The 27,075-nt window shown below is 43.1% G+C and overlaps 1 protein-coding gene across 1 annotated transcript in view; it reads right to left on the reverse strand.

The window, feature by feature from the left end:
* PTH2R (parathyroid hormone 2 receptor) overlaps window positions 1–27,075 on the reverse strand; it is a 100,797-nt gene that overhangs the window by 39,544 nt on the left and 34,178 nt on the right. The window contains exons 2-7 of the mRNA XM_077830056.1: window positions 25,265–25,367; window positions 17,020–17,130; window positions 16,792–16,913; window positions 15,127–15,224; window positions 10,649–10,835; window positions 8,907–9,060 (exon numbers count right to left, since the gene is read on the reverse strand). Coding sequence (XP_077686182.1) covers window positions 8,907–9,060; window positions 10,649–10,835; window positions 15,127–15,224; window positions 16,792–16,913; window positions 17,020–17,130; window positions 25,265–25,367 — 775 coding nt within the window. The remainder of the gene's footprint in view (window positions 1–8,906; window positions 9,061–10,648; window positions 10,836–15,126; window positions 15,225–16,791; window positions 16,914–17,019; window positions 17,131–25,264; window positions 25,368–27,075) is intronic.

Genomic DNA, 27,075 nt, shown 5'->3' on the forward strand with positions numbered 1-27,075 from the left:
TTGGGGCGATTGAGACAGGAAGGCAAAGGGTTAACTGTAGAAGTTCTCATGTGCAGTTCTAGTCAGGAATGGCCGAAGGCCTGTGTGCCTATCAATATTTAAGGGGGGGCTACCTCCTACTCTTGTTAATGACAAAGTTTTAGCCACTCAAAGGCTCTGCATACAACTCAAAGGCTATAAGCACTTGAATTGGGCGGTAATAGTGTGGACAACTTTATTTGAATGATAATCACAATATATTACTAATTACAAAGGTATATATAATTATTTAAAAGAAGGAACCTCTGCGTATCAGACAATAATGGAAGCTTAGTTATTCACAGGTTTGAGAGGCTGCGTAGCTATGTATTTTGTAAGCCATAGAGAAGGGCCACCAGCTGTAATGGAAGTAAAAAGGTTTATGTAAAATGTGTACATTACCTGGACTTTTCCCCACACACACTACAAATCTGTTTGCCTTTAATCATTAAAAGACAAATAATCATAAAGGTATTATTTAATTAGTTTATCAAGTTTAAAGTTAAAGGCATTAATTAATTCTTTCTGTGCCTTTCACTTGTAATTCAGGTGTAATCTTCAGCTAGAAAGCTGACAGGAGGGAACAGTGAAATGTGGCTTAAAACTCTTTGGCCAGCTGCCAATATGTTGATGTACGCAACTGGAAATGACTTCCTTGGTAGTTTTATCTGTGTTTATTAAAAAGGGAAGCAAATTGCTTTTAACTTATATTTGACTGAACAGAATTAAAATTGGTTCCCCATAGATCAGTCTCAAAATCATTATTTTAAATGTACAGAATGTATCAAACAGCAGCAATTAACAGCCTTTATTGTTGCAGAACATCTAATTTAGTACCCTTTAGATATATTAACATCAAAGAGTCCTGGGGCACCTTATAGACTAACAGACGTATGGGAGCATAAGCTTTCGTGGGTGATACCCACTTCGTCGGACGAAGTGCATCCGACGAAGTGGGTATTCATCCATGAAAGCTCATGCTCCAATACGTCTGTTAGTCTCTAAGGTGCCACAGGACTCTTTGCCGCTACAGATTCAGACTAACACGGCTACCCTTCTGATACTTAGATGTATTAGTAATTTATAAAGTTCACTATCTCTTTAAACAAAACAATACATTTTACATTTACATCAAGCAAACTAGTAAGTAAAGGTAGAGAGAAAACAAACCCCAGTCACTACTCCTGTGACCTGAAAGTATGACAGGGGAGAAAGTTTAAAAAACAAACAAAAACCAGCAATAAAACCCTTTGGTGAATTAAAGTATGGAGAGAAAGAGAGAGAGAGAGCGAGAAAAGATGTGTGTGTGTGTGTGTGTGTGTGTGTGTGTGATATATACATATCGCAGCATGTTCACTGACTGCTTCATCTCCAGAAGGTTGTACGTATGCACAAGGTTAGATTGCAAGGATGAATAATACAGGAAACCACTTTACTGTACTTAAATTATACTTGTATGTATTAATTTCTCTATGATTTAAATTACATTTGTTTGTATTAACTAAACCTCAAAGTTTCTTTGTGTTTTTCAAAAATTTCATCTTTTTAATTAACTCTAAGCAGCTGTCTGAATAAAGAACCTGTTATCTGTGACAAGTGTGTGTTGCAATAATCAATCAGGCTACAGGGGAGATGTGATGTAAGGCCCAGAAGATCAAAGGACCACACTGAATAATATGCCAAACAAGAATGGATTTTTGGACAATACATGTGAAGCGGATTTCCTGGGGAAAACACTAAGGAGAGGTAAATGCTAATTCCCCACTTCTGGTAATGCAACCCCCCCTGCCTTTTGAAGCTATGCCTGGAGGGGAGGACCTTTGTCTACTGATTATCTGTCTCTGGAATCTCAAGATCAAAATGCCCAAACCATATAAAGGAAAGACTAACCTCTTCCATGTAGGTGCGAGTTCTGAGCTAAGGCTGTTATGAAAGTGTCACCACAGAAAATAAAACCTTTGGTGGGGTTTGAAGGACTGACTCCCACCAGATCTCAAGATTAGAGTTGGGCTGATCTTTGGTATGCTTATTAGCTTGCCTGTAGGGTCTTTGATTGTTTTTAATTTGTTGTCTCTGTAATGCTTTCACCTTAAGAATAAAAGTGCTTGCTTAGAAAGAACTGTGTGATAATTCATAACTGTTGGCAATTACAGCTGTTCATGGCCCCTAGAATGAAAGCAGCGTGCAGACGCTGGCCTGTTTAGGCAGCCTGGCTTGCTGGGAATATCAGAACTATGGGAACATGCAGGCTGGAAACCCCCCGGTCATAGGAAGGAGAGAGATGTGGGTCTCTACACAAGAAAGATGACAGCTAAGGAGCAGTGAGCCTAGAGTGGCTGCCCTTGGTAGACCAGCAAGGGGAAATACACAGTGCAGTAGCCCTGAACTTGTGACACTAACCAAGACACAGAGATTAAGTGACTCCCTTCCTGTCACCACAAACACATATCCTAAGATCATACCATGAGCAAGTGTGTCTCAAGCCTGTTTTAGATGGACTTGCCCTAAAAAGACAACTGAGAATGGTGGGGTGGATGTGAATAATAAACCAAGAAAAGCAGCCAGGAGCCAAGCTCACACTCCACTCTAATGAAGCTAATAAATCACAGCACTGGAGGAATGTATGAATTCTTTTACTTCAGATGACTCAGCACACAGAAAGAAAAGGAGTACTTGTGGCACCTTAGAGACTAACAAATTTATTTGAGCATAGGCTTTCGTAAGGTGAATGCCACTGAATACCACTGAATGCATCCGATGAAGTGAGCTGTAGCTCACAAAAGTTTATGCTCAAATAAATTTGTTACTCTCTAAGGTGCCACAAGTCCTCCTTTTCTTTTTGCGAATACAGACTCGAAAAAATTCAGATTTGGCGACATCAAAATGTTTTGCAAGTTCGTGTTGGCTTCCCCAAGTTATTGTTTAGAAAAAAAAACAAGTTGAAAAAACCCTGAAACAATTTTGTCAGCCCTTATTCTTTGTCCCCCTCTCCTGCCACACGCTATCAGCTGAGTAGCACAGGCCTGAAAAAAGTTTTAATGTCTCCTTGCTTTTTGATGCATATTATAAAGTGGGCTCCTTTCTGAATGATGCACTCCGCCGGGTGTTTACCGTCTGCTGGAAGAGTATCTGCTGGAGAGCGGGTGCGCTGAGGCCAGAGAGGAACAGCATTTAAATCACAAGGGCAGGCCTTACCGAACGAGACACTTCGCAGTGGAGTTCACCTTGCCCAGCTTGTCAAGGAAGGAAGGGGGGCTGACAGCCGGGATGCTAAATAGGTTGGTTCACCTGTCCAGTTTCATGAGGGAAAGTGGGAAGGGGAAAGCATGGAACGAACAAACTGCATTAATCTCAAGTACTCCCACTATCCGCTCACATAGCTGCGTATAACCCCTTGAGCACCACAGCTGGTGTGCATCAGGGAGCATGACATTTTACCCTAACCTTCACTGGGCTGGGCATAAACTTGAAAGAACTCTGCAATGCACAGGAGTACGGCTACACACATGGCCCTTCCGTGGTCGCACGGTGAACACCCATAGGGCTGATTTATGCTGCAGCCTGGCAGTTGATCACACATGAAAGACAGGGAATATGGGCTCCAATCAATTAACTAAAAATGGTGGCCTGGAATGAAGAGCTGAATAAAAATCGCTAGGGGTCTCATTTATACCAGCTTTACATAGATTGACCTCAGAGGCATTACTTCTCTTAGAACAGTGCGAGCAGGAGGAGAATCAGGCCCTAAGTCTGCCCTCGGATCAGCCTACTATCTTGAATACAGTCGTTAACTCAAAGCAGTACTTGGCACATACCCTCGTCCTTTTCTTTACCCACCCTTTCCTGACCATGCACTTGACTGCTTAGTCCCTACATCCCAAGCCCTAAAGTGGCTAGATGATTAAATTTGGTCTCCCCTCTGAACAAGCTGTGTGATGCATTATGGGAGTCATATGGCTCAGGTGCATCATGGGAGATGTAGTCTGGCCAGAGAGCCCAGCCCACACTAGAAAATGGGGGCAACAAGTAGCTGAACCACATCTCCTATGAGGCAATACAGCACCACTGGAAGAAGCAGTTTAATCATTTCAAGTCAATTCAACAAACCAGAGCTTTAATGTTTTCATTCAGAAATACAGAAAACTTAGCTGCGATCAAAAATGCTGAAACAAAAATGTTTCACCATTTTCAAATCGAAGAACACATGTTGAAATACCTGAATTTCCCATAGGACAGACATTCCAAGTTTTGTTCAGCTCAATTCAATATGTTTTGTGTGGACTATTTATAGAGATCCTAAGCAAACTATTTTAGAAGCCATTCTTGGAATTGGTGTCTGGGAAGCAGCTACGATGTACTTTATCAAAAATATGTTAGTTTAGAAAAAAATTAAATAAATATAACAGTAAATGAGCATGCAGAACACAGCGTTGGCATGGAAACCAGCAAGTGTTGTGTGCTCCTCTCTTCAAGTACTTTCTTTTCCTTGAGCTGCCAACTGAGATTTGAACATTACCATGATCAGAACATACAGATGTTCAGTTATCAGCAAGACCATGGCAGCGGTGGCTGAAAAATAATTGCTTAATGCTGCAATATGTATGATCTTGTCCTTATAAGGCATTATTGGAAGGGTCTGTGGAAAAGTACCCATGCGGAAGTGTATTGTTCGAGAATGCCACTGAAAACCCTCTATAATTCTGTTAAAGTGTATGGAAAACAGAGCAGCTTGCCACCCTGCGTGGGGCTATGCTGACTCTCCTGGCATATATGCTTGCAAAAAATAAAAGCCTCAGGCAATTCTGATTCCTAAAACAACGAGTGGTTAATTTTCCGCCACACATCCAAAGTAAATATGCAGATAAAAGGCCCACGCAAAGCAAGAAGTGACTGAAGAGGAAGTAACTGACGGCCTTTATGTAAATAATGGTATCATAGCAGTTGGTGATTGAAAAGGCCTATTTGGTCACCACATCCATCCCTTTGCAGAGGCAGGCTATAAGTCTATATGAAAGGGCTACTGAACTCAGCAGAAAGAGTGAAAAGTAGCTTGAAAATAATAATCCCCAAATACTAGTAGTTTGTTTTTTTTTTAAAAAAATCACAAGGGACTCCACATTTTCAAAATGAAAAGTTATGAGAAGGAGAAATGTGCTAGGAGATCTCCATATCGAATCTACCTTCAGCCCATCTTTATTCTCCATGGTAGGACTGCCACTGGCCTAGGGACTATGGGCTAGATTTCTGAAGGTAGTTCAAGGAGTTAGACACCAAATTTAGCTCTCGGTAGGCCCACTGAAGTCATAAGATGAATTTGACACATCATGCTTCATGTCCCTGTTCGTTCAGCATTAGCACTTGGGAAAGCAGCTCTGTTCTCTAATTACCCTCCACATCATCTACTGCTGTAAACCAAAACTGATAGCTTTCCAGACCTTTAAAAATCGAGCCCCTAACCTTTGAAACAATCCAAATGTAGCCCTGCATGTTCCAGGGGGACTGGGGTGTCTAACTCTCTTCGGATCCTTTGAAAATCATAGCCTACATTTCTAAAGTACCTTCCATCCAGACATCTCAAAGGCTATTACACACAATAACACCACACAGAGCCCCTGTGAGTTAATGAGTATTACACCTAATGTGTTTTGATGTAGTGAAGCTGGCATGGGAGGTTAAACGACTTGGCCAAGCTCACATAGATAGACATGCCTATGTCAGAGCGAGGGATAGAACCTGGACGTATCCAATCAAGCATTTCCTATCAGTGTGTCTTAATAGATTAACTCAAAGCTTTGGCAGATGATGGCAAGCAGGGCTGCACCCTGAAAGCTGCTAAGGAGATTTGGAAAGCGATACGTTTTTGTTTACAGCAACAGGCGAGGGGGAGGGTACGTAGAGAGGAGCGCTGCTTTCCCAAGTGCTAATGCTGGAATGAACAGACACATTCAACAGGATGTGTCAAATTCATGCGATGACTTCAATGGGCCTGCCCCAGAGCTCCCTTTGGCCCAGGATATTTTTCCTCTGGAGTGTTCTTCATTCACAAGAAAAAGCAGCCTGCTTGCTCCTGAAAAGAGTTGTGTTACTTTAAGAGACTAACCAGAGATGGGAGAAACTCATGATGTTTTGGGTTTCCTGAAATGTTTAGATATATAAAAATAAATAAATAAATAAATAAATAAAGACAAACATCCCCCCTGTACTGTAACCTTCCTTTCCATTTCTCCCTTACCAGGGAAATTGATTTTAAAAACCAGGCAACGAGCCCTGTTTGGATCAGGCCCTCGCATAGGCACTCAGATACAATGCTGATGCAGGGCCATATAAACATCTAACTAGTTAGCCAGATGGATTGAAAACCTCTTCAAAGCAGGTATTACCTGCATCTCCAGAGAAACATTTCATTTCTATTCCCCTGTCCCGCAAGTCCTGAGACACACCCCAGTCTACGTGCACATCGATGAGCCTGTGACAGCCTTGGCTAACAGAGCCGGGTCTTTTCACTCAGGTAGTCAAGGCTTGTAGCACACGAGGTCCTGGGTCAATCCAACCTCCATACAACCCACTACTGCTGCCCCGCCGAGGAGCGTGGAGTCAGTTACTTCTCCTGGAGATTTTGAGAGGACAGTAAAGAACGGTCCTGTGCATAAACAAGGTCTCTCTCTCATTCAGTTCTCTTTGGTATGAAAAGAGTAGCCTTAGATCCGTGTTACTGCACTGCGAACATTTAATCAAAGACACTTTATGGCGCCTGTCTCACATTGCAGTGCTTATTTATCTATTCACTGCAGATACCATCCCCCTAGCAGCACTTAGAATCATAGAATATCAGGGTTGGAAGGGATCTCAGGAGGTCATCTAGTCTAACTCCCTGCTCAAAGCAGGACCAATCCCCAATTTTTGGCCCCAGATCCCTAAATGCCCCCCTCAAGGATTGAACTCACAACCCTGGGTTTAGCAGGCCAATACTCAAACCGCTGAGCTATCCCTCCCCCACTTGTTACAGGGAAGCCTCCATTTACAGTGTCTTATGCCAGAATCACCACTTAGTATCAGGGATGAAATGTCAGTGGTGAACCATCATGCCACACCATTAATAGATTTTTAAGGCCAGAAGAGACCACTGTGGTCACCTAGTCTGAACTCCTGCATAATAGAGGCCAGGGAACCTCACCCAGTAATTTCTGCATCCAGCCCATAACGTCTGGTTGAGCTATAGTACAGCTAATAGAAAGATAGAGTCTGCAAGTGCTGGAGAAGCCACATCATCACTAGATAAGCTGTTCCAAAGATGAATGACCTTCACTGTTCGGTTCTGAGTTGAATCCAGAACTAGAAAGACAAGGAAGGGGGGAGCTGTTTACGCTTGGATCAGCTGTGGAGAACAGGAGTTTCAGCCTGGTAAATATCCTTTTTTCTCCTTCATGAATTTCCTTTTCAGAGCCCCCACCACCTGTCAATTTCACCAGCGTTAACTTCATTTCCCCCATTTCAGAAAAGTTAAAAATATTGAAATACAAAATGAAGTTAACCTCAGATCTCTTTACAGACCAAACAGAGAACACACTTCACTGTGAAAGCAAAAGGAATCAGACAACGGATCTTAACAGCAGTGACTGTTTATAGAGGGGATGGTATAAGACTGCCTACAATGGCACTTGTCCCATCCGTGACTGCTACTAGAAAATATCTCCAGTGGCCAGATATGGGACACCAGCTGGGAAGAACTCTGTGTTACTACAGAGAATTCTTTCCCAGTTGTCTGGCTGGTGGGTCTTGTCCACATGCTCAGGGCTAACTGATCGCCATATTTGGGGTCAGGAAGGAATTTTCCTCCAGGTCAGATTGACTGAGACTCTGGGGGTATGGGAGATTTCACCTTCCTCTGCAGCATGTAGAATGAGTCACTTGATGGAATGAACTAGAATAAATGATGAATTCTCTGTACCTTGAAGTCTTTAAATGATTAATTGAGGACGTCAGTAACACAGACACCGGTTATGGGCCTATTACAAGAGTAGGTGGGTGAGATTTTGTGGCTTGCGATGTGCAGGAGGTCAGACTAGATAATCATGATGGATCCTTCTGGCTTTAAAGTCTATGAGTCTAATGCAAGACTATGAGAATGCAATACCAGTGTAAGAAGTTCAACCTGAGGATGACTGTTGAAGAGACCCAGTGCAGTAAGTAACCTCCTGCCATTTCTCTTCTGAGGCTTGTGGTCAATCCCTAGTTCTGGACACGGATAAATTCTGCTCAGTTACACTGGTTTAAATCTGGAGTAACACCATTGACAGGAGCAGATTTACATGAAGGGACTCAGTGGAATTTGGCTTAATCTCTGCAAATTCATAGATCCTTCTTGAACGGATAATAATGGCCAGTGTATTGATATATGAAATAAGCTAACAGGAGGACAGGAGATTCACCTCTCTCTGGAGTATGGAGAGGACCAAATATCCAATTATCTCTTATTTTAATTTATAGTGAGGCTTTTCTGTGGTGCTCCCCACCATACCATGTTTAGCTTGCAATTAAGCACTTCACATGATTTGCTTTGCCCTCACAACACCCCTGGAAGTAGGGATGTATTATTATCCCCATTTCAGAGTCGGGAAATGGAGGAGTTAAGTCACTTGCCTCAGGTTGTACAGGAGTCAGTGGCAGAGCTTTACCTCCTGATGAGTTCACCAGTGGTGCTCAACACAATCAACTTCCTGTAACTACTGGTGGCCCTGGATTATTGCTGGACATAGGTCCTTCCTGTCTTTTTCTTTGTGTCTCATGTGATAAAACAGAGCAATGGGGATAGTAAAATAGCAGAATCCTCTCCCTCTGAGAAGCCTGATGAAAAGATGCAAGGAACAGAAGAGTCCCATATACCTTACCCCAGCCTATCAAGGTGAAACCCCACAGGTATTTGGTATCCGAAAAGAAAGCCACGAAGATTAGGCTGTGCAGGTAGAGGCCTTCAACCAGGATCCAGTAGTAGTTGGTGGCTAAGAAGTAAATAAACATCACAACCGCAATCTTGCACCCCACCTGTCAAGGAACCCAAACAGAAAGATAATGGGTTACCATTCCTGGATACAGCAACCATCCAAGAACTGCATCTGTAATTTTCACTCCATGCACCTGAAGAAGTGGGGTTTTTTACCCATGAAAGCTTATGCCCAAATAAATCTGTTTGTCTTTAATGTGCCACCAGACTCCTCGTTGTTTTTGTGAATACAGACTAACATGGCTACCCCCAAAACTTGACATTATGCTACTAAACCCATTGCACATGGCTCCTATTCTGACAACTTTAACATGTCTTATTTACAGAGATAGGAACAGGTAGCAAGGCCATCCTTAGCACAGTGTCAAGTCTTTGTGTAAAATCAACAGTTCTCCTTGCTTTGTAAGGACCATTTGTGGATGAATTAGTGCTTGTGAAAGTGGAGAACTAACAGCTTTTCTTTGAGACAGCTAGAGAGAGGGCGAGTGCTGTAAAAGCTTCCCACACCCCCGCTGCTCTGCTAAGGCAGCTTCATTGTGACCTGCTAATGCAGTCCTGCATCTGACTCGAGCAGAAAATGACAAGTGGGTCAGATTTTGCAAGGAGGACAGCCAGGGTGACCTGAACAAATAAGCAAAAGTGAGTCAGTCTCATCCCCATTAACAAAGAGAGGGATTCACAATAGAAACAAGTAGACAAGTATTGAAATCTGGGGAACAATTTTCAAAGGTGCTTAAGTCAGAGGTTCTCAACCAGGTGTACGTAAACCCCTGGGGGTAGGCAGGTCTCCCAGGGAGTACATTAACTCATCTAGATATTTGCCTAGTTTTACAACAGGCTACATAAAAAGCATTAGCAAAGTCAGTACAATGTAAAATTTCATGGAGACAGTGACTTGTTTAATACTGCTCTACATACTATACACTGAAATGTAAGTACAATATTTATATTCCAATTCATTTGTTTTATAATTATATGGTAAAAATGAGAAAGTGTGCTGTGACACTTCTGTATTTTTAGGTCTGATTTTGTAAGTTTTTAAGTGAGGTAAAACTTGGGGACATGCAAAACAAATCAGAGTCCTGAAAGGGGTACAGAAGTCTGGAAAGGTTGAGAGCCACTGGCTTGAGTGACTTAGGAATCCAAGTCCCATATTTAAAAGTGTCAAGCACTTAAGTGAGGATCTTAAAGGTATTTAGGCACCTAAAGATGAAGATAGGGGCCTAGTGGGATTTTCAGACATGCCTAGGCACCTAATTCCCATTGGCGCCTATGCACTTCTGAAAATCCCACCAGGCATCTATCTTCACCTTTCAGCCCCTAAATACCTTTAAAAATCTGGCCCTAGGAGCCAGAGCCTCACAGGCCCCCCAACTTCCATTGACATCAATACCTTTGAGGATCTGGGCCTCAGGAGCTTAAGTTACTTTAAGAAAATGAGACTTTGGCCCATTGCATACTGAATTTTCAAGAGCCTGATCCTCAGGATCAGCCTGATATTTTATACTGATTCACCACAGTAATACCTCACCACTCTGGAAGGAATACAGATTGTCCTAAAAGGGGCATAACAACTCAGAGAACAGTTAACTAGCAGGCTGACTGTCTTCCCCGAGGGTCAGTGCTTACGTATTGTGACTTGTCAATTGCAGGTGCCACTACAGTGCTCCGGAGGTCACTCATCAGCAGCGAGTCCAGCTCTTTGACTCCTATGTGCGAATGCACAACTTTGTCCTTGATAAAGATGCTGGCAGCTCTTAGCATGAAAGAGACAAAGAGATGCATGTGGATGCAATTCCTGGTGCAGTGCAGCCTCCTGTGGGACGAAAAGGATAATTTAGAAGAGGTTATTGAATTCAGCCAGCAAAGGGGCAAAATTTTGCAGTAGGCTCTGGGATAGTCTATGGCCAAGCTCAGCAAGTTCAATACTTCCACATCCCTCGACTTAGGGTACGTCTACACTACCCGCCGGATCGGCGGGTAGTGATCGATCTATAGGGGATCGATTTATCACATCTAGTGTAGACGCGATAAATCGATCCCTGATCACTCTGCCGTCGACTCCTGTACTCCACCGCGGCGAGAGGCAGAAGCGGAGTCGACGGGGGAGCAGCGGCAGTCGACCCCTCGCCGTGAGGACACGAGGACACTTTAGCTACACTATTCTCATAGCTGAAGTTGCGTATCTCAGGTCGACCCCCCCACTAGTGTAGACCAGGCCTTAGTCACTATTTCATACTTTAAGGACTCTTATATTTTTCTTAGGAAGGTCAAAAATACAAAATAAAAGGGCATGATTACTTAGTGATGACAGTTACCGACAATATTTTTGCTGAACTTTCCTATCGTAAGATAAGGCTTAAAATGCAACACCTCACATGAGCAAATATTTACAAGTCTCAACTGTTGACAGTCTGCAGCTTGTTGTTAGTAAACTGAATATAAAGCTTGCCAGATGCCACCCTGACAGCAATAGAAACTAATTGGGCTGAATCGTACAACCACTTATTCAAACATTGTGCATTGTACAGTGAATAATGCTACTGAAGGGGGAAGTTCATGGTATTATGCACTATGCTTGGTAATAAGAGTTTGCAGTACAGCATCCTTAAATTACATAGGCTCCAACTCAGGAAAGCATCTCTATTCAGGACAGTCCTCCAGCAAATGCTTAACATCAAGCATGTGCTTAAGTCCCGTTTGTGACGCTGGCAGACCAGGTGCCAGCTCATGCCAGAGCCCCAGGCCTATTCATTGTGTATTTGTGTGGATCAAAGTGATTATTAAATGTATAAGAGTGTATTTGGTGTTTAAACGTCATGAAAACTAGTGGGATGTTACTTGCATTGTTTTCACTTATCTGTATCCTGCTATAATGCAGTAGCAAACATTTCCATTTTGTGTACTCCCATAACTAAATAACCCACCAAACAAGCCCTAAAACGCAAAGGAGGCTTTGTGGAATGCAAATGAGGAACTTGAACAGAAAAGTGCTAATTTCAAAGCAAGTGGTCATTATGTATGATGACCGGAGGTCAAAGACTCTAAATACCTTCCTCACTCTCAGTCATCAAAGGAAAAACCCACCTGGGTAGTGACATTGTCAGCTTGTTTTCTGTGAGAAGAAGCTATAAGTATGGATTCAGAGAAAGATCCTTCATCTCTGGACTGTTTGGACTCTTACAGGGAAGTGTACCAGATACAAAGCCGAGGTCCCCAAAGACAATCTGGGTACCCTGAGAAGACTTTTGGGAAACTGGCAGTTTATGACATCACTGCCACTATTTGGAATTACAAACTGTGATTCATTTGTGCATATATTTTATCTGCTTTAACCTCTCAATAACTCTCATTTCCTTTTCTTAGCTAATAAGCATTTAGTTAGTTTACTATAGAATTGGCTACCAGCGTTGTCTTTGGTGTAAGATCTAGAGTAAAATTGATCTAGGGTAACTGATTGGTCTCTTGAGACTGGGAGCAACCAGATGTGATGTGATTTTCGGTTTAAGTGACCATTATCACAAAGCCCAGGTTGTCTGGGTGGCAAGATAGATTGGAGAGTCTAAGCCCTGGTCTGCACTGGGGTGGGGGGAATCTATCTAAGTTACACAACTTCAGCTACGTGAATAATGTAGCTGAAGTCGACATACTTAGACCTACTCAACGAGGTGTCTTCACTATGGTGAGTCGACTGCTGCTGCTCCCCTGTTGACTCCGCCTGCACCTCTCGTGGCGGTGGAGTACAGGAGTCGACGGGAGAGTGCTCGGGGGTCAATTTATCATGTCTAGACTAGATGTGATAAATCGATCCCCGCTGGATTGATCACTGCCCGCCGATCTGGCAGGTAGCGTAGACAGACCCTAAGGGGACTGTCTGTGACTCCATGGTAGGACTGGTATAGTAATCCAGGAGTTCACATTTGTTACTGGGTTGGTGAAATCTAATTATAGAACCCACTACCAGTTTGGGGTGTCTACCCTGTTTTCTGACAGTCTGCCTTGAGGTTGGCACTCAGAGCTGTGAGCCACTCCAGACAGTATGACACCATTGACTGCATAGATTCACATATTTTAAGGCCAGAAGACTACCAGTGATGGAAAAATCCACAATGTCCCTAGGTAAGTTGTTTCAGCGGTTAATTGACCTTAATGTAAAAATACACATCGTGTTTCTAGTCTGAAGCTGTCTAGCTTCAGTTTCCAGTCCGTGGGTCCTGTTAAGCCTTTGTCTGATAGATCAAAGAACTGTCTACCATTAGAATTCTTTCCCCCTTGTAGACCATGATCAAGTCACCTTTTAACCCGCTCTTTAATAAACAAAACAGATGGAGTCTCTTTACTCTCTCACTATAAGGCACATTCTCCAGACCCTGTAGTTCTTTTCTGAACCCTTTCTGATTTTTCAGCATCCTTTTTGAAGTATGGACACCTGAACCAGACAGTAATAGTCTCATTAATGCTATATACAAAGATAATACCACCTCCCCATTCTGACCTGATATTTCCCTGCTTATGTGGATCACATTTACTCAGCATCTACCAACTCACAATCGGAGCTGACACTCAGTTGGTTATCTACCATTTCCTTTACAGAGTGACTGCGTTCTTATTGACTTAAGTAGGCCTTAAGCACATGAATGTGCCTAAGAGCTCTCCTGAACGGAAATGGCCTGAAGTATTTTTCTGAATCTGATTCTAGCAGACATCAAACTTCTTGCTGCTTGCAATAGCTTCTTCTACCCACACCCTTGCAACTAAAACTATATAAACATTTCTTCCAAGATTAAACCTTGTTCACATGCTATGGAAAAGAAGTTGGAAGAATGTGTGTAACTGCCCCACCTGGAGATGCCTGCCCTAATGCATAATATTAACTAGTTAGCAATCACTCAAACTCCCTAAGGTCCTTTCCCAGAATGCACTGGGTTTCATGCTGATGACTCAGTAAGGCAGGCAATCATTATTATCTATTTTTAAAGCCATAATAAAAACTCAGACAAAATTGCCAGAAACACCAACAAGTGCATATGCTGACAATGAAAAAACTGCATAGTCTTACTGCGGTAACCCTCATCCTCCTCGCTCCTTTCCCTTCCTACTGTTTGCCCCCATCGTTTTTGTCTGTCACAGGTCAGGTTTGCATTGGGACTGTGACCATGCATCCCTAGGAGGCATGGCCCAGAACTTGCAGCCCAGGAGGGTGTGGTGTCAAGGGACTGTCTACATTACAGCAGCCTCCCTAGGCCGACCTATGGGTCACAGCACTGCTCTTAATGGCTGCAATGCTACTTGCATTCCCTGGCATTCCTCTCCCACACTTAGCATGCGCCCTACACCAAGATTCGTGAGGAGGTTCTCCACTCTATGGCTGTCTTCTGCAGTGCCTGTACCAGAAGAAATCTTCCAGAGCCAAAAACAGGGCTTTCAGAGCTCCTCTGCAGCCTTTTTACACAGCATAAAGGGGCCAGAGCAGAAGCGAGGATCTCACTGTTTTTCCATGTCTTCCATGAAATGCCTAACACGCTGCTGGAGACCTTAATGTGAATAATAGTCATGGAAAACCTGGCATGCAGTCTTTAGAGTTTGTTTCTTCTTTGGTTATTTCAAAAGAGAGCATTAGAGTGAGCATTCAACTCCTAAAGTGTTGGCAACTGACCACAGCAATATTCCTAGCAATAACTCAAGCGGATAATTCCACATGCCAGCAATCCTATTGTTTCAGTTGTGAAATAAGCCATTAAGCCTCAAAACAGACTATAGGATAAACCACTCTGATCATTCTGTGCCTCACTGTGCTGTCATCTTTAACTGTTCTGGAGACTGATACAATGTCTCTTGATGCTTGCAATTTTTACATGGCCATGGGAAATTATTTTCCCTTGAAATGTTTTAACGTGTTCTTCATCTGATCAAAGCTTTACACAATGGGTAGCCATTGAAAATTACTCCATGCAATGCACAATATTTACTCTCAGCACTGCAGACAGGAATATAAAAAAGCATCAAGAGATTGGACAGTCCTGTGTGAATAAGGAACATAAGATTACCTCTTGTAGAGATGATGGTGCAAAAAGGGGACAGAGCAGCTGGGACTATGAATTGCTCACCTGAAGTAGCCGATGATGAAAACAGCCACTGCCAGGGAACTGAAGGACATAGAATATCCAACTGTGTACATAATGTAGAGACGTTCAAAGAATTCCCTCTGGAAAAGAAAACAAGACCATTTCCACTTTATTTTCTTCATCTTCATCTCCAATAATCCAGTTTACCAGTTTCTGACATCAGTGGACTTACACCAGGGATGAACCTGTTGTACTGCCATCCCAAAGAATTCAAGATTCATCAGTCTACACTGGAAAAAAATAAATCACAAGAGTACTAAAAGGAAGAATTTGGGTTCATATATTTGCCTTCTGGTGTTGTACTCCTTAGGGGGTCACTTTTAAACTTTATTCCACAACCATGGAAACTAACATTTTATATTACAAATCCCACATCATTATAAAGAAAGATGAGATCATGTAACATGATTCTTGGAGCTGCAGATTTGAAGAAACACACTAACCATCATTCAAAAGCACAAGAGCAGGCAATATTGGCATTTTGTCTGTTGTCAGTTCCCGCCACTAGCTTTGGTGGGAGGGAGGGAATAATTGGGCACACTTCTCTTGCCCTGGTATCTGCTCAGCTCCATTGACTTCTACATTGGAGGGGGTGGAGCCAAGGCTCTGATTCCTCCTCCTCCCTCTCAGCTCAGCTGCTGATGGCATTTTAGAATATGTTTGTCTATATCATTGCCCTGAAGAAGGCTGCTGTGTGACAGCTTGCTGAGAGTCTAGCATGAATACATCACACAGCTCAATATTAAAAGGAAGAAAGACATAGCCTATTTAGACCCGGATCCTGCAGTGGAATCCATCCGAGCACACAGCTGCAAAGACAGACATTGATTTCAATGGAAATTATGGGCCTGGCAGTTTTTGAAAATCTATTATGCATTTATCTGCATCATCAGGTGCCTAAATTCTTTAACAATGGCCCAAATCCCACAGACATAAGGACTTACACCTCACCAAAGCTACTTATAGGGGGGAAAAGTATACATAAAAATGTTTGAGAGTCTGGGGCTTTTTTAAAAAAAAATACTGATCACTTATACAGCACTTTCTATTGAAGCACCCTAATCTCAAGATAAACAAATAACATTATCCTCGTTATACAGATGGGAAAACTGATGAACAGGCAGGTTCACTGACTTGACCCTAAATCACAGGCTGATTCAGTGGCAGAGTACCAAAATGAGCCCAGGTTTCTTCAGCCCCAGCCCTGAGACATGAATTTTGGATCCAAGAATCTGGAGTTAGTCCACCCCTGCCTAAAGCAGATACCATGCCGACTGATGACAATGGAAATTGCAGCTCTTCTGCTATGGATGAATTTAGCCCTCACAACCACATTAAACACAGCGAGGCACACTTGAGAGGGGAAAGTGCCTTCAGTTCATAGCTTCAGTGTCTGCAATTCCTTCACGTCTATGTTGTTTTAAATAAGACTCATTTTATGATTTAAAAACCATTGTGTAAATAATAAACGCTCAATGGGACTGATGCACCATTATTAAGTTAGGACAACAATGTGCATGTCATTCATATTTCCATTTGTTTCTGTACAGAACCATCAAGGAATGAAAAGTGCGTACAATTTCAGGATTTGTTCCTCCCATCCAAACTCTCATGCTCTATGATTGCATTGGGAAAACACCCCCATACCTTCCCCGGGCTGATTTCTGGCTGTAAGTAGCGAAGGCAGTCAGAGTAATTGGCCCACGTTCGGTTCAAACCCTGCACAAGGTCCCATGTTCCATTAGGGCTACAGTGTCTGAAAGCCACCCCTGCATGGAGGAAATGAGTCTTGGTTAGTCTACGCAGGTCCTTTGCACCACCTGGCTTTTTATTTGCTTCAGATAAATCCGATGAGAACAAGAAGACCAGTGGTACCTTTGTGATTGAAGTCATATATATAAGGAGGGCATGGGACAGCCATCTTTTTTCCCAGTGAGCCCCTGGGCCAGCATATTAGTCCATCCCATTCTGGAAAGCAGTTACCCTCTGCACACAATAGAAGGAAGACATAGAAAGAAGAAATGAAAAGTATGAGACAAGCCTCTATGCCACTTATGTTTTTACCGTATCGCCTAAATACCTGTGCCCAAATTAAGTAACAGAGATTTAAAAGTATCTTGCAATTTAGGTACCTAAGGATTAAAGTGTTAAATTTCTTCCCAAATAACACAATTGAAAATGAACCAGTGACATCTAGCTTATACCCCCAAAACAATATCAGTTTCTTTAAAAAAATAAAATCAACCTCTAAATATTTTTAAAACCCAATTCTTAGACTCTCTGGAGATGCAGCCAGTTCCTCACTTCCATAGAACTCTTCATCTCTGACTCTCAACTCACTTAATTTACACCATCCACCTACCTTAACTCTGCCCTCCAACATTTGCAAAATATGTCAAATTTATTGGAAATTCATGGTCCCCCATGAATAAGAAATAGGAGATCGTATACTGCTAGGAAATTGTTATTTTGACCGTTGCACACATTTTTGCTGATTCTAGGAGCTGTGGTAGGATAGGTATATCAAGGTATGTCTGTGAACCTCCTAAATTGTCTATTTCTGACTGCTCAAATTAAGACTGATTCCAAAGCGGAGTCCTGCTGCCAGGACAATTATCGGTGTAATAAAGTGAGGTCTATGTGGTGAAGCTACACTGGAGTCTGTCACCATTTGACTCCACAATAATGCAATGTGCAAATCTCCTAGCGGAAGCAGCGATAACTTACTCCTTGTGCTTGCTTGCCCCACAGAGAGGGATATAGGACACAAGTACCAAGGGGACAGAGAAGAAGGATGGTCCAGTGGTTATACTGCTAGCCTAGAACTTGGGAGACCTGGTTGCAAATTCCCTGCTCTGCCACAGACTTCCCATGTGACCGTGGTCAAGTCTCTCTGTGCCTCAATTACCCCATCTGTGGAAATGGAGATAATAGCACTTCCACGCCTCACAGGGCTGTTGTGAGGGACTAATACATTAAAGACTGCGAGGTGCTAAGATACTGTGGTAATGGGGCTATATAAGTACCTAAGTTAGACAAATGGTAGCCACACAACTCCTATGGCCTATGCTGACTTGCACGCACCATGCAGGGTTCCTGCATCTATTTAGTTGACAGCTGATTTCCTGATGGACTTGGCCCCACCTGGTCCCCATATTGGTGCTACAGATTCTTCCCCTACATTGGAAGGACGAAGAGGAAACTCTGGGTTTTTCAACAGGAGGAAGGATAACTGGCCCCTGGGCTTCCTATGAGAACAAACTACATGGGAAAATATATGTGCAGTATATCCATGCCATTTAGTCTACGCAGAGAATCATAGAAAAGTAGGTCTGGAAAGGACCTTGAAAAGGCATCTAATCCATCCCCCCACCTTCCATCTTCAGATTCACAACCAATTCCTCACTGCTAGTCAGAATCAAGTCTAAAATAAATGGCTGCCCTTCGGCTTCTGAAACAAGAAGTTGTCCCCATCACATTCCAAGAACTCACTAGAGATTTTGTGCTTTGCCATATCACTTTTCTAACAGCTGTCTGGGTAGTTAAAGTCCAGCATTACTACCAGGGGAACATGACGATTTTGTGGAAGACAGACTGCTATGGTATATACCAAAATCCAATTCAAAGTTATTGATGGTGTTGATGGAGCAAGTTGCAGATGGCCAAGCACTGCTTGTGGGCCTAAGAAAGGAGCATGGATGGGTGGGATTGCACTGTAATGTAGGTTTGGGATGACAAGCAGCGGCCACAGAACTCTTTGATCAGAAAGGCCACATTTCTGGATCTGCATGCAGAGCTCACCCCAGCCCTCCAGTGCAGGGACACCAGAATTAGAGCTACATTGACAGCGGGGAAGCAAGTGATGATCACACTGTGCAAACTTGCAATGTTGGATTGCTACTGGTCAGCGGGAAATAGTTTGGAGTTGGAAAATCCACGATGGGGGCCATTGTCATGGAAATGTGCAGGGCCATTAATCATCTCCTCCAGCACAGGACTGTCACTCTCGGCAACACACAAGACTTAGTGAATGGATACGTAGCCGGAGCGCTCCCGAACATGAGTGGAGCAGTAGGTGGCCTGCATATTCTTATTTTGACCACCTAATCCCAGAGTAAAACAGAATGGGCTACTTTTCTACGGTTTTACAAGCATTGGTGGATCACCAGGGATGCTTCATCGACAGTGTTGGGCTGGTCAGGGAAGGTGCATGACGCTCGTATCTTTAAGAACACAGTACTATTCAGAAAGCTGCAAGCCAGGGGACATTCTTTCCCATCCAGAAGGTTACCATTTGGAGAATGCTGAAATGCCAATATAGTCCTGGGGGACCCAGCTATCCCCTTGTTCATGAAGCCGTACACTGAGCACCTCAATAGCACTAAGGAAAGATTCAGCCACCGGCTCAACAGGTGCAGAATGACAGCTGAACATGCTTTTGGTTGATTGAAGAAACCATGGGGATTGTTTACTCACAAGATTGGATCTCCAAGCAAAATATCTCAACAGTTATAACTGCCTGCTGTGCCCTGCATAATATCTGTGAGGCAAAGGGGGAAAAGTCACCACCAGTGTGGAGGGCTGAGGTGGCACATTTGTTGAATTTGAGCAGCTGGACACAAGGGCTATTAGAAGAGCTCAACGTGGAGGTTTTCTGTTAAGGGAGGCCTTGAAAGAGCATTTAACCATGAGCCACAGTAATGCACTGAAGTGCCCCTACCGTTTTGGGGCCTGTTGGGAATTGCGTGGTGTACATTTATGAATATAGCACTGTTTGTCACTGATCCTAGGAGTTCTGTCACTCTGTACAACACGCATGTAAGTGCTTTCAGTTCCACTAGGCACTCTGCAGAATAGGTTGTCAACGAAAGAAGATGAATTATTTTCCAAAAAATAGGAGTTTATTGAGTAACAAAAACAGTGCAAGAAAAATTGGTGCAATTTAAAAGCAAATACGTTTTAAAAGAACTAAATAAATGAATGGAACAGAACTTAACAAGGGGAAAGAACACGCATGTCCATTTTTACCTACACACAGCAACCGTGGCTCTCCAAGGTCAGTGTATGTGAAGCAGGAGTTGTCCTTACTGTCCCTCAGTGTGAAGTAGTAGGGGTAGGATGCAGCCCGGGGGGCCATGTGGACTGTTGAGCGGGGTGTAGGGAGGTACTAAAATGGAGTTCTCCATGGAAGGCAAAGGGAGCTTAGCCTGTGCTTGTTGAACCGGTCATTCCACTTGAGTCTGCAGCATCTGTGTTTGGTGCCACAGAAGCCCCTGTGTGTCCTGGTGCATCTCCTTCTCCCTCTCCTTTTCAGTCTTTCTTTTTCCATACAGCCTGCAATATTCACACTCCAGGCCCTCTGCTCACGGTCTGATGCAGCACTGGCTTGCAGGATCTCATTGAGCATGTCGTCCCAAGTCCTCTTCTTTCTCCTCATCTGGCTCAGGCATTCCGCGGGTGTGGAGAGGGAAGCCCTGAAAGCTGCAACACCAGCAGCTACAGACAGAACACAGGTACCATTGGTACCGTAGCCACAACAGAAAGTGAAAGGGTCAGAACTCCCTTTGCTTGCTCCCCTAAAGTTTTACACAAGACATACTTATTGACACTTCTACTTGGGATTGCTGGCACACAGCACCAGCCATGGGGAGTATGGCCCACCAGGGGCGGGAAACGAGGAAGGAATTGTTCAGTTGCACGAAACTATGATGATCAGGCACTGAATACCCGTACCAGTTTCCACAGGCCATGGTGATTTTAGTGGATATCTCACTCCTGACGGTAACAAAGGCACAGAGAGCACAGCTGCTGCTGGCATCCTGAAGCCGCCCAGGCCTATATGCCGCTAGCCTGTGTACTGCAATGGTGCCTGACGAAGTCATCACAGATTGGCGTGGGAAAGTGTCCTGCCATAGAGGAAGAAATAAGGCTGCCATCCCTAGAAACCTTTGGGAGAGGATTGCAAAGAACCTCCATGAAAGTTTCATCAAGATCTCTCAGGAGAATTCAAAGAACATAAGAATGGCCCTACTGGGTCAGACCAAAGGTCCATCTAGCCCAGTATCCTGTCTTCTGACAGTGGCCAGTGTGCCCCAGAGGGAATGAACAATACAGGTAATCATCAAGTGATCCATCCTCTGTCACTCACTCCCAGAAACAGAAACACAAAGGATGCCCCTCTGTACATAAACTGCTCTGCATGGCCTCCCCTGCCTAACTCTACAGGGGACTGAAAAGCAGATAACTGTCTCTGCTTGTTGTACTGCTACCTCTTCTAGTACGAATAAATTAATGAAAAAGTTGAGAGCTACATCCTGCTAAGCTGGGAGCACCATCAGTACATCACTGGAATGGGAAATACGTTTACACGCCTACCCAAGGTTCTTTCCCCTGCATCAAGCTCGCCTGTGCTCGACCCCTGGGGCTGACTGGACTGCTGTGAAGTCTTCAACAGGTCCTGGCTTGCAGCATAGCTGGGCCCGCCGTCGCATGTCTCCCTCCTCTCCCCATCCTCCTCCTCCTCACTGTTCATGTCAGGGGCCTGTGACTCAGCTCCTTGAAGACATCCACAATGCCGTGCGGGGTGTAAGTGGGGTCTCCACCAAGCATGGGATGCAGCTCTTTGCAAAAGGAGCAGGTCTGTAGCTCAGCACTGTATTGACTGTTGGCTTCCCTGACCTTCTGATATGCCTGCTGCAGCTCCTTGGCTTTCATTCGGCACTGCTGCTGGTCCCTGTCATACCCCTTCTCCTGCATCCCCCGTGCAATCTCCCCATAGATGTTCACATTTCTGTGGCTGGTCCATGTACATCTGGAGCGTGTAGTCAGCACAGTCAGCTGAGCAGTTGTACATAACAATCGAGAGCTGCGACGTGTGCTCATCAAGCTGGGCAATAAGGAAAAGGCATTTCAAAAATTCACAAGGCTTTAAGGTGGGAGGAAGAGAGGCTTCCAGTGTCCGTGACCCCCTGGGTAGTGGAGTTCACATTTGTGACCAGAGCGGTCAGTGTCGGGCATTGTGAGACAGCCGCAGGAGGACTGTTAGGGTTGACATAGGTAATACAGTGCCTACATGCACGTCACGTTGACCTCAGTACATCAACCGTGGCTCAATGCCGTTCGGGGAGGCGGTGTCACTGTGTCACCGTGTCACCACAACAGGGTACTTACGTTGGTGGGAGACAAATTAAAGTATAGACACATGCACAACTAGGTTGATGCAAGGCAGCTTATGTCAACCTAACTTTGAAGTATAGACTGGGTCTCAAACTCTCCACATCACTTAGCCTGCCTCTTTTCTTCACACAGTGGGAAATACAGGTCATTCATCAGTGCAGAACAGAGACCCAGCAACCTTTCTGGAAATATAATTGAAATTATTCTATTAAAGAAATAGCAACCAACTCAGTTACCCTTTATTCACTGGCTCAATACATCTCGTCTCAGAACAAGTATACCCAATTATATTTGGCTGCTTAAAAGGGGTTGGCTTTTGAACAAACGTAAAATCTGATTAACTTTTGATCCAGTAATTTTTGTGCGGTTAAAGATTGTTCCAGTTTGTTTCATCCATTAAGAATTACACTTGTCAGGGACCTCACTACTAAGAATAAGTATAAAAGGCTCGTATATTATTTCAGGTCCACTACAGGAAGTCACTACTACCAAAAGAGCAGATCAAAGAAAAACCTGAACTTCGGGGCTTCTTAAATATTTATTTTTAACTCATTCTGTAAAGCTTCAGGGCCAGATACTGATCTCAGTTACACTAGCGTAAATTTGGAAAAACACCACTTCCTAAGAACGGGATTATTTCAAATGCACAGCATTGTAAAGAAAGCACCCTTATTCAGGAAGCACTTACACACATGTTTTTGTACAGCATGGTCTTAAAGTTAAGGATGTACCTAAATCCTATCTGGAATACAGATTGATTTACGCACATGTTTAAGTAGTGTCGTGAAATAGGTCGTGAGATGAAATCCTGGTTCATAGTATTCATTTTTCTGTGGCACCTCGACAGACATGTTTGTGTGTTACTGTAACTCACATGACCTAAGCCATTGGACTTTGCATTCATTTTTGTGGAGCTCTCGTGAAAACAGGCTTCGGTAAGTATTTTGTTCACCGAGAGTTGTTTTGTGCATGTAAACAGTACACATGCATTGTCTGGTAGAAGGAAAAAAATACTTTATGTTCAATTGAATATTAACTTGCCATCTTCCTCTCAATGAACACCATAAATTATCTTCTTTCAAAAAACTTGGAAACCGTGATTACTGTTATTAGTGATATTACTATTATGACGACTGGCATTAGTATTATTTATTGGTGAGACTGTTCTTATGGTTGCTATTACACATTGTTACTGACAGTAATAATATGTATGTACAGAAGACATGTTTTCTTATTTAGACAAAACCAAACGAAAACAAAGCAAAGCCTAATTTTGTGGTTTCCCTTTTATCCCAAATTCCTTTTACTCCAAATCCTCATCCTCCAATATAAATCTCTTCTCCAACCGCTCGCAAGAGTATCTCAATACTTATGACATCTTTGAAGCATTTCCATGTAAATGGGGTGATACAATATGTTTTTGAAAATAGTGTGCAGAGTGCACTGATATGTGGTCTGTAGGAATTAATCCTGCAGTGACAGGGAGCTAGACTAGCTGATCTTTTCTAAATTCTAGAGGCCAGATTTTCAACTGGTGAAGCCAACAGAGTTATAGTGGGGGTAACTCTAGTGTAAGTAGGAAAAGAATCAGGAAACCTAGAAATTCAAGTCCTGACTGGGCTGGAACTCTCCATAAAGAATGCAGAACTAGTGAAACGGTGATGTCTAGGGCTAGGTGAATTTTGCTTTGGGCAAATATTCACACACACATTCAGGTCTAATTTGGCAAGTAGCTTCAGCCAAAAAAAAAAAAAAAAAGTTTTGGAATATTTTGTTTCACTGGTTCTGAAACAAAATGGTTTTGACATTTTGAAATGAAGCATTTCATTTCAGCAATTTCAACAGTGAAACATTTCGACTTCTCATTTCAAAATGGTGTTTCATATAGAAATTAAGTTAATTAAAAAGGGCGAAAGACAGCAATCCCATCTGCAATCATTTCAGGTTGAACAAAGTATTTAGATGGATACTACACAACATTTATTTTGCATTTTTCAGTTCAGCGCTGAACCAAAAAAAATAAAAATCCATTATCTGCTCAGCTGTAGGGATGTCAGAAGAGTCAAAAGAGTAAAAGTTGATCAACTGAGAGAAGAAGGGATTTGAAGTCTTTATATTTGATTTGTCTTAATTAACAACTATTTAAGTTCAGTGGCTAACATTTTAGACAAAAGAAAGTTTTGTTAAAGATTCTGTAGCCTCATCCTTTCAATTCAGGTGTTATTGTTCACAATAAAGATGTCTGAGACCTTCTAAAAAAGAAAAGGAGTACTTGTGGCACCTTAGAGACTAACAAATTTATTTGAGCATAAGCTTCCGTGAGCTACAGCTCACTTCATCAGATGCAAATAAATTTGTTAGTCTCTAAGGTGCCACAAGTCCTCCTTTTCTTTTTGCAAATACAGACTAACACGGCTGCTACTCTGAAACCTGAGACCTTCTAGCAAACGAGGAAAGATCAAACTGGACATTCATGATAGCCAAGATAAAATCTCTTCCAAAAGAGCAAAAAAGGCATGTTTTTTAAAACGCTTTTCAGCTCACCTTTAAACTTAACTCCACAGCAGTGTGGAATAATAAAACAGACTATGAAGAGAATGTGGTATCTCAGGCACATCCATGAATTCAAGTGACTGGAACCTCACTAACTATGGATATCAAAGAAGGCTCAAAAGCCTTGATCAGTTTGAAGCATCAGCCTATGTGCAACCTTGTCTCCTTGAGTCTTCAAGATAAATTGGGAGAGAAATAAGGAATGTCTATTAAAGGCACAATTCACACACACACACGATTCGATTCAGAGAAATGTTGAATAAGAAAAAAATTGGGATCTTTCTGCATTGATCTCCTGCGTTTTGGGATGGTCAATATACTTGACAGTCTTGACACCCCTTTAGTACTGATGGTGGAGGGAAGAGAAAGATCGGTTGCTTAAGTACTTCACCTCCTTCTTGTAGTTGGGTTGTGAGATTTAGTTCACACTGAATTTTGGCTTCCAGGAGAAGATAAATCTGCTCCTCCGTGGTAATCGTGTCATCAGAATCCACCTGTACAGAAAAAAAATGCATAGAAAACAGCAGTGAGGAAGGCTGTTGCTTGGATCCTTTGACACTTAGCTGTATTTTAATGGGAGTGCTCTAAACGAGTTAATTTTCAAGACCCGCATTTCTAACACTTTCAGAAGGAAATGTTTTGATTTTACAAAGGGACACACATTTTTGTTTTGAATTTCACTTTTTTTACATTTGGGGGTGGGGTAACTTTACACACTGGTTGATCTGAGACAAGTTCTCTTCCCCCCCCCCGCCCCCCGCAAAAAAAAAATTCATTTCGCCAAAAAAAATGTAAATAGTTTCATTTCAGGTTAACCCAAAACTAGTTTTTCCGCAATGCTGCAGTTCAGCCACTAAACTGAAAGGTTGGCTATTCCCACAACCCTAATTCCACCAGTTAACATTCTCGTCATGCCGGCATTTTCGAAGGCACGTTCCCCTGTAGCTGTTGAGAAAAACTTCTGGCAGATTTAACGGTGCCGCTAGTTGCACACTATGTATGTACATCGTCAAACCCTGACTTTCAACCTACGTACTGCTTGCTGGGATAGACAGAGGGGAGTCGGGTGAGTCTCAGTTACTCCCATGTCCCTGTGCCTGTGCTGAGGATGAGGAGGTGATGGTAGACAAAGGTGGTTTTAAGCCTTCTTTGCACTCCCTGTATTCCGCCCTGGCCCTGTTGTGTTAGAGCATCCCGAGGATTGCTCTGATTTGTACTCTGCTTCCCATTTCCCCGGATGCATCCTGGAAAGCAGACTAGTTGTAGCATAGTGCGCTGTGGTCACACTCTCCACCCACCCCCTTTACACTGCCACTCCATCCTCTACACCAGGGCTGAGAACAGGGAACCTGGACACAAGCACTACACCAGATACGCAGTTCCTCTGCATAAGGGATGCTTTCAGAAGGCTGTTTCCGCACGCTTCCGGTAGGTCCGGGGGGAAGGGGGAATGTGTGCATTCTGCTAGAAGCATGTATAATTCATTCCAGAATAATACTGTGCCCTTCTATATCACCTTCTGTCTGAAATGCTCAAAGCCCTTTATAAACATTAGTGAATTAAGACTTAACACATCCTGGTGAGGTAGGTGTTAAGCCCATATTATAGAAGGGAACAATGAGGCAGTGTTAAGTGACACAACCAAAGTCAAACAGGAAGTCTGTGGCAGATCAGCCAGATCTCCTGACTTCCACGCTTGACCTGGCTAGAGCACTCTCCCTCCCTCCTGTAAAGCATAATGCCCTGAATGAATGCTCCTGCATATGCAAATGTAAGGGGTACATTAGCCAAGTCTCCGGAACCCAAACTCACAGAAGTGGAGTTTCTTCAACTGAAACCAGGCAAGGGTGAGTTTTTTACCTAACCTACCGGCTCAGCCCTAGCAGATAAGTTGTCTCTTTCAAAATACCCTTATCTACAGATCTGCTATTCAGGAGAGGATATTTCATAAGCTGAGCATCTAAACATTTCCCAACGTCATGCGCATCAAAAATAAATGTCTCTCTCAAAGTTCATATGTAATTTAGCTCGGTACAGGATTGTCCTTTTTTGTGCCAGTTTCCCAGTGGGTAAATCTTAAATTCACCTGGGTTTTCTTTTCTTGTGTCAAAAGAAAAAAATATTAGACAAGTAAGAGCTATGGAAAGACCATACTTCATGTTCTCCCCCACCACCTCCCACTGCTGCTTTAACCCACTCTTT

Source organism: Eretmochelys imbricata, chromosome 11 (genome assembly GCF_965152235.1).
Source record: "Eretmochelys imbricata isolate rEreImb1 chromosome 11, rEreImb1.hap1, whole genome shotgun sequence".
Taxonomy (NCBI): Eukaryota; Metazoa; Chordata; order Testudines; family Cheloniidae; genus Eretmochelys; species Eretmochelys imbricata.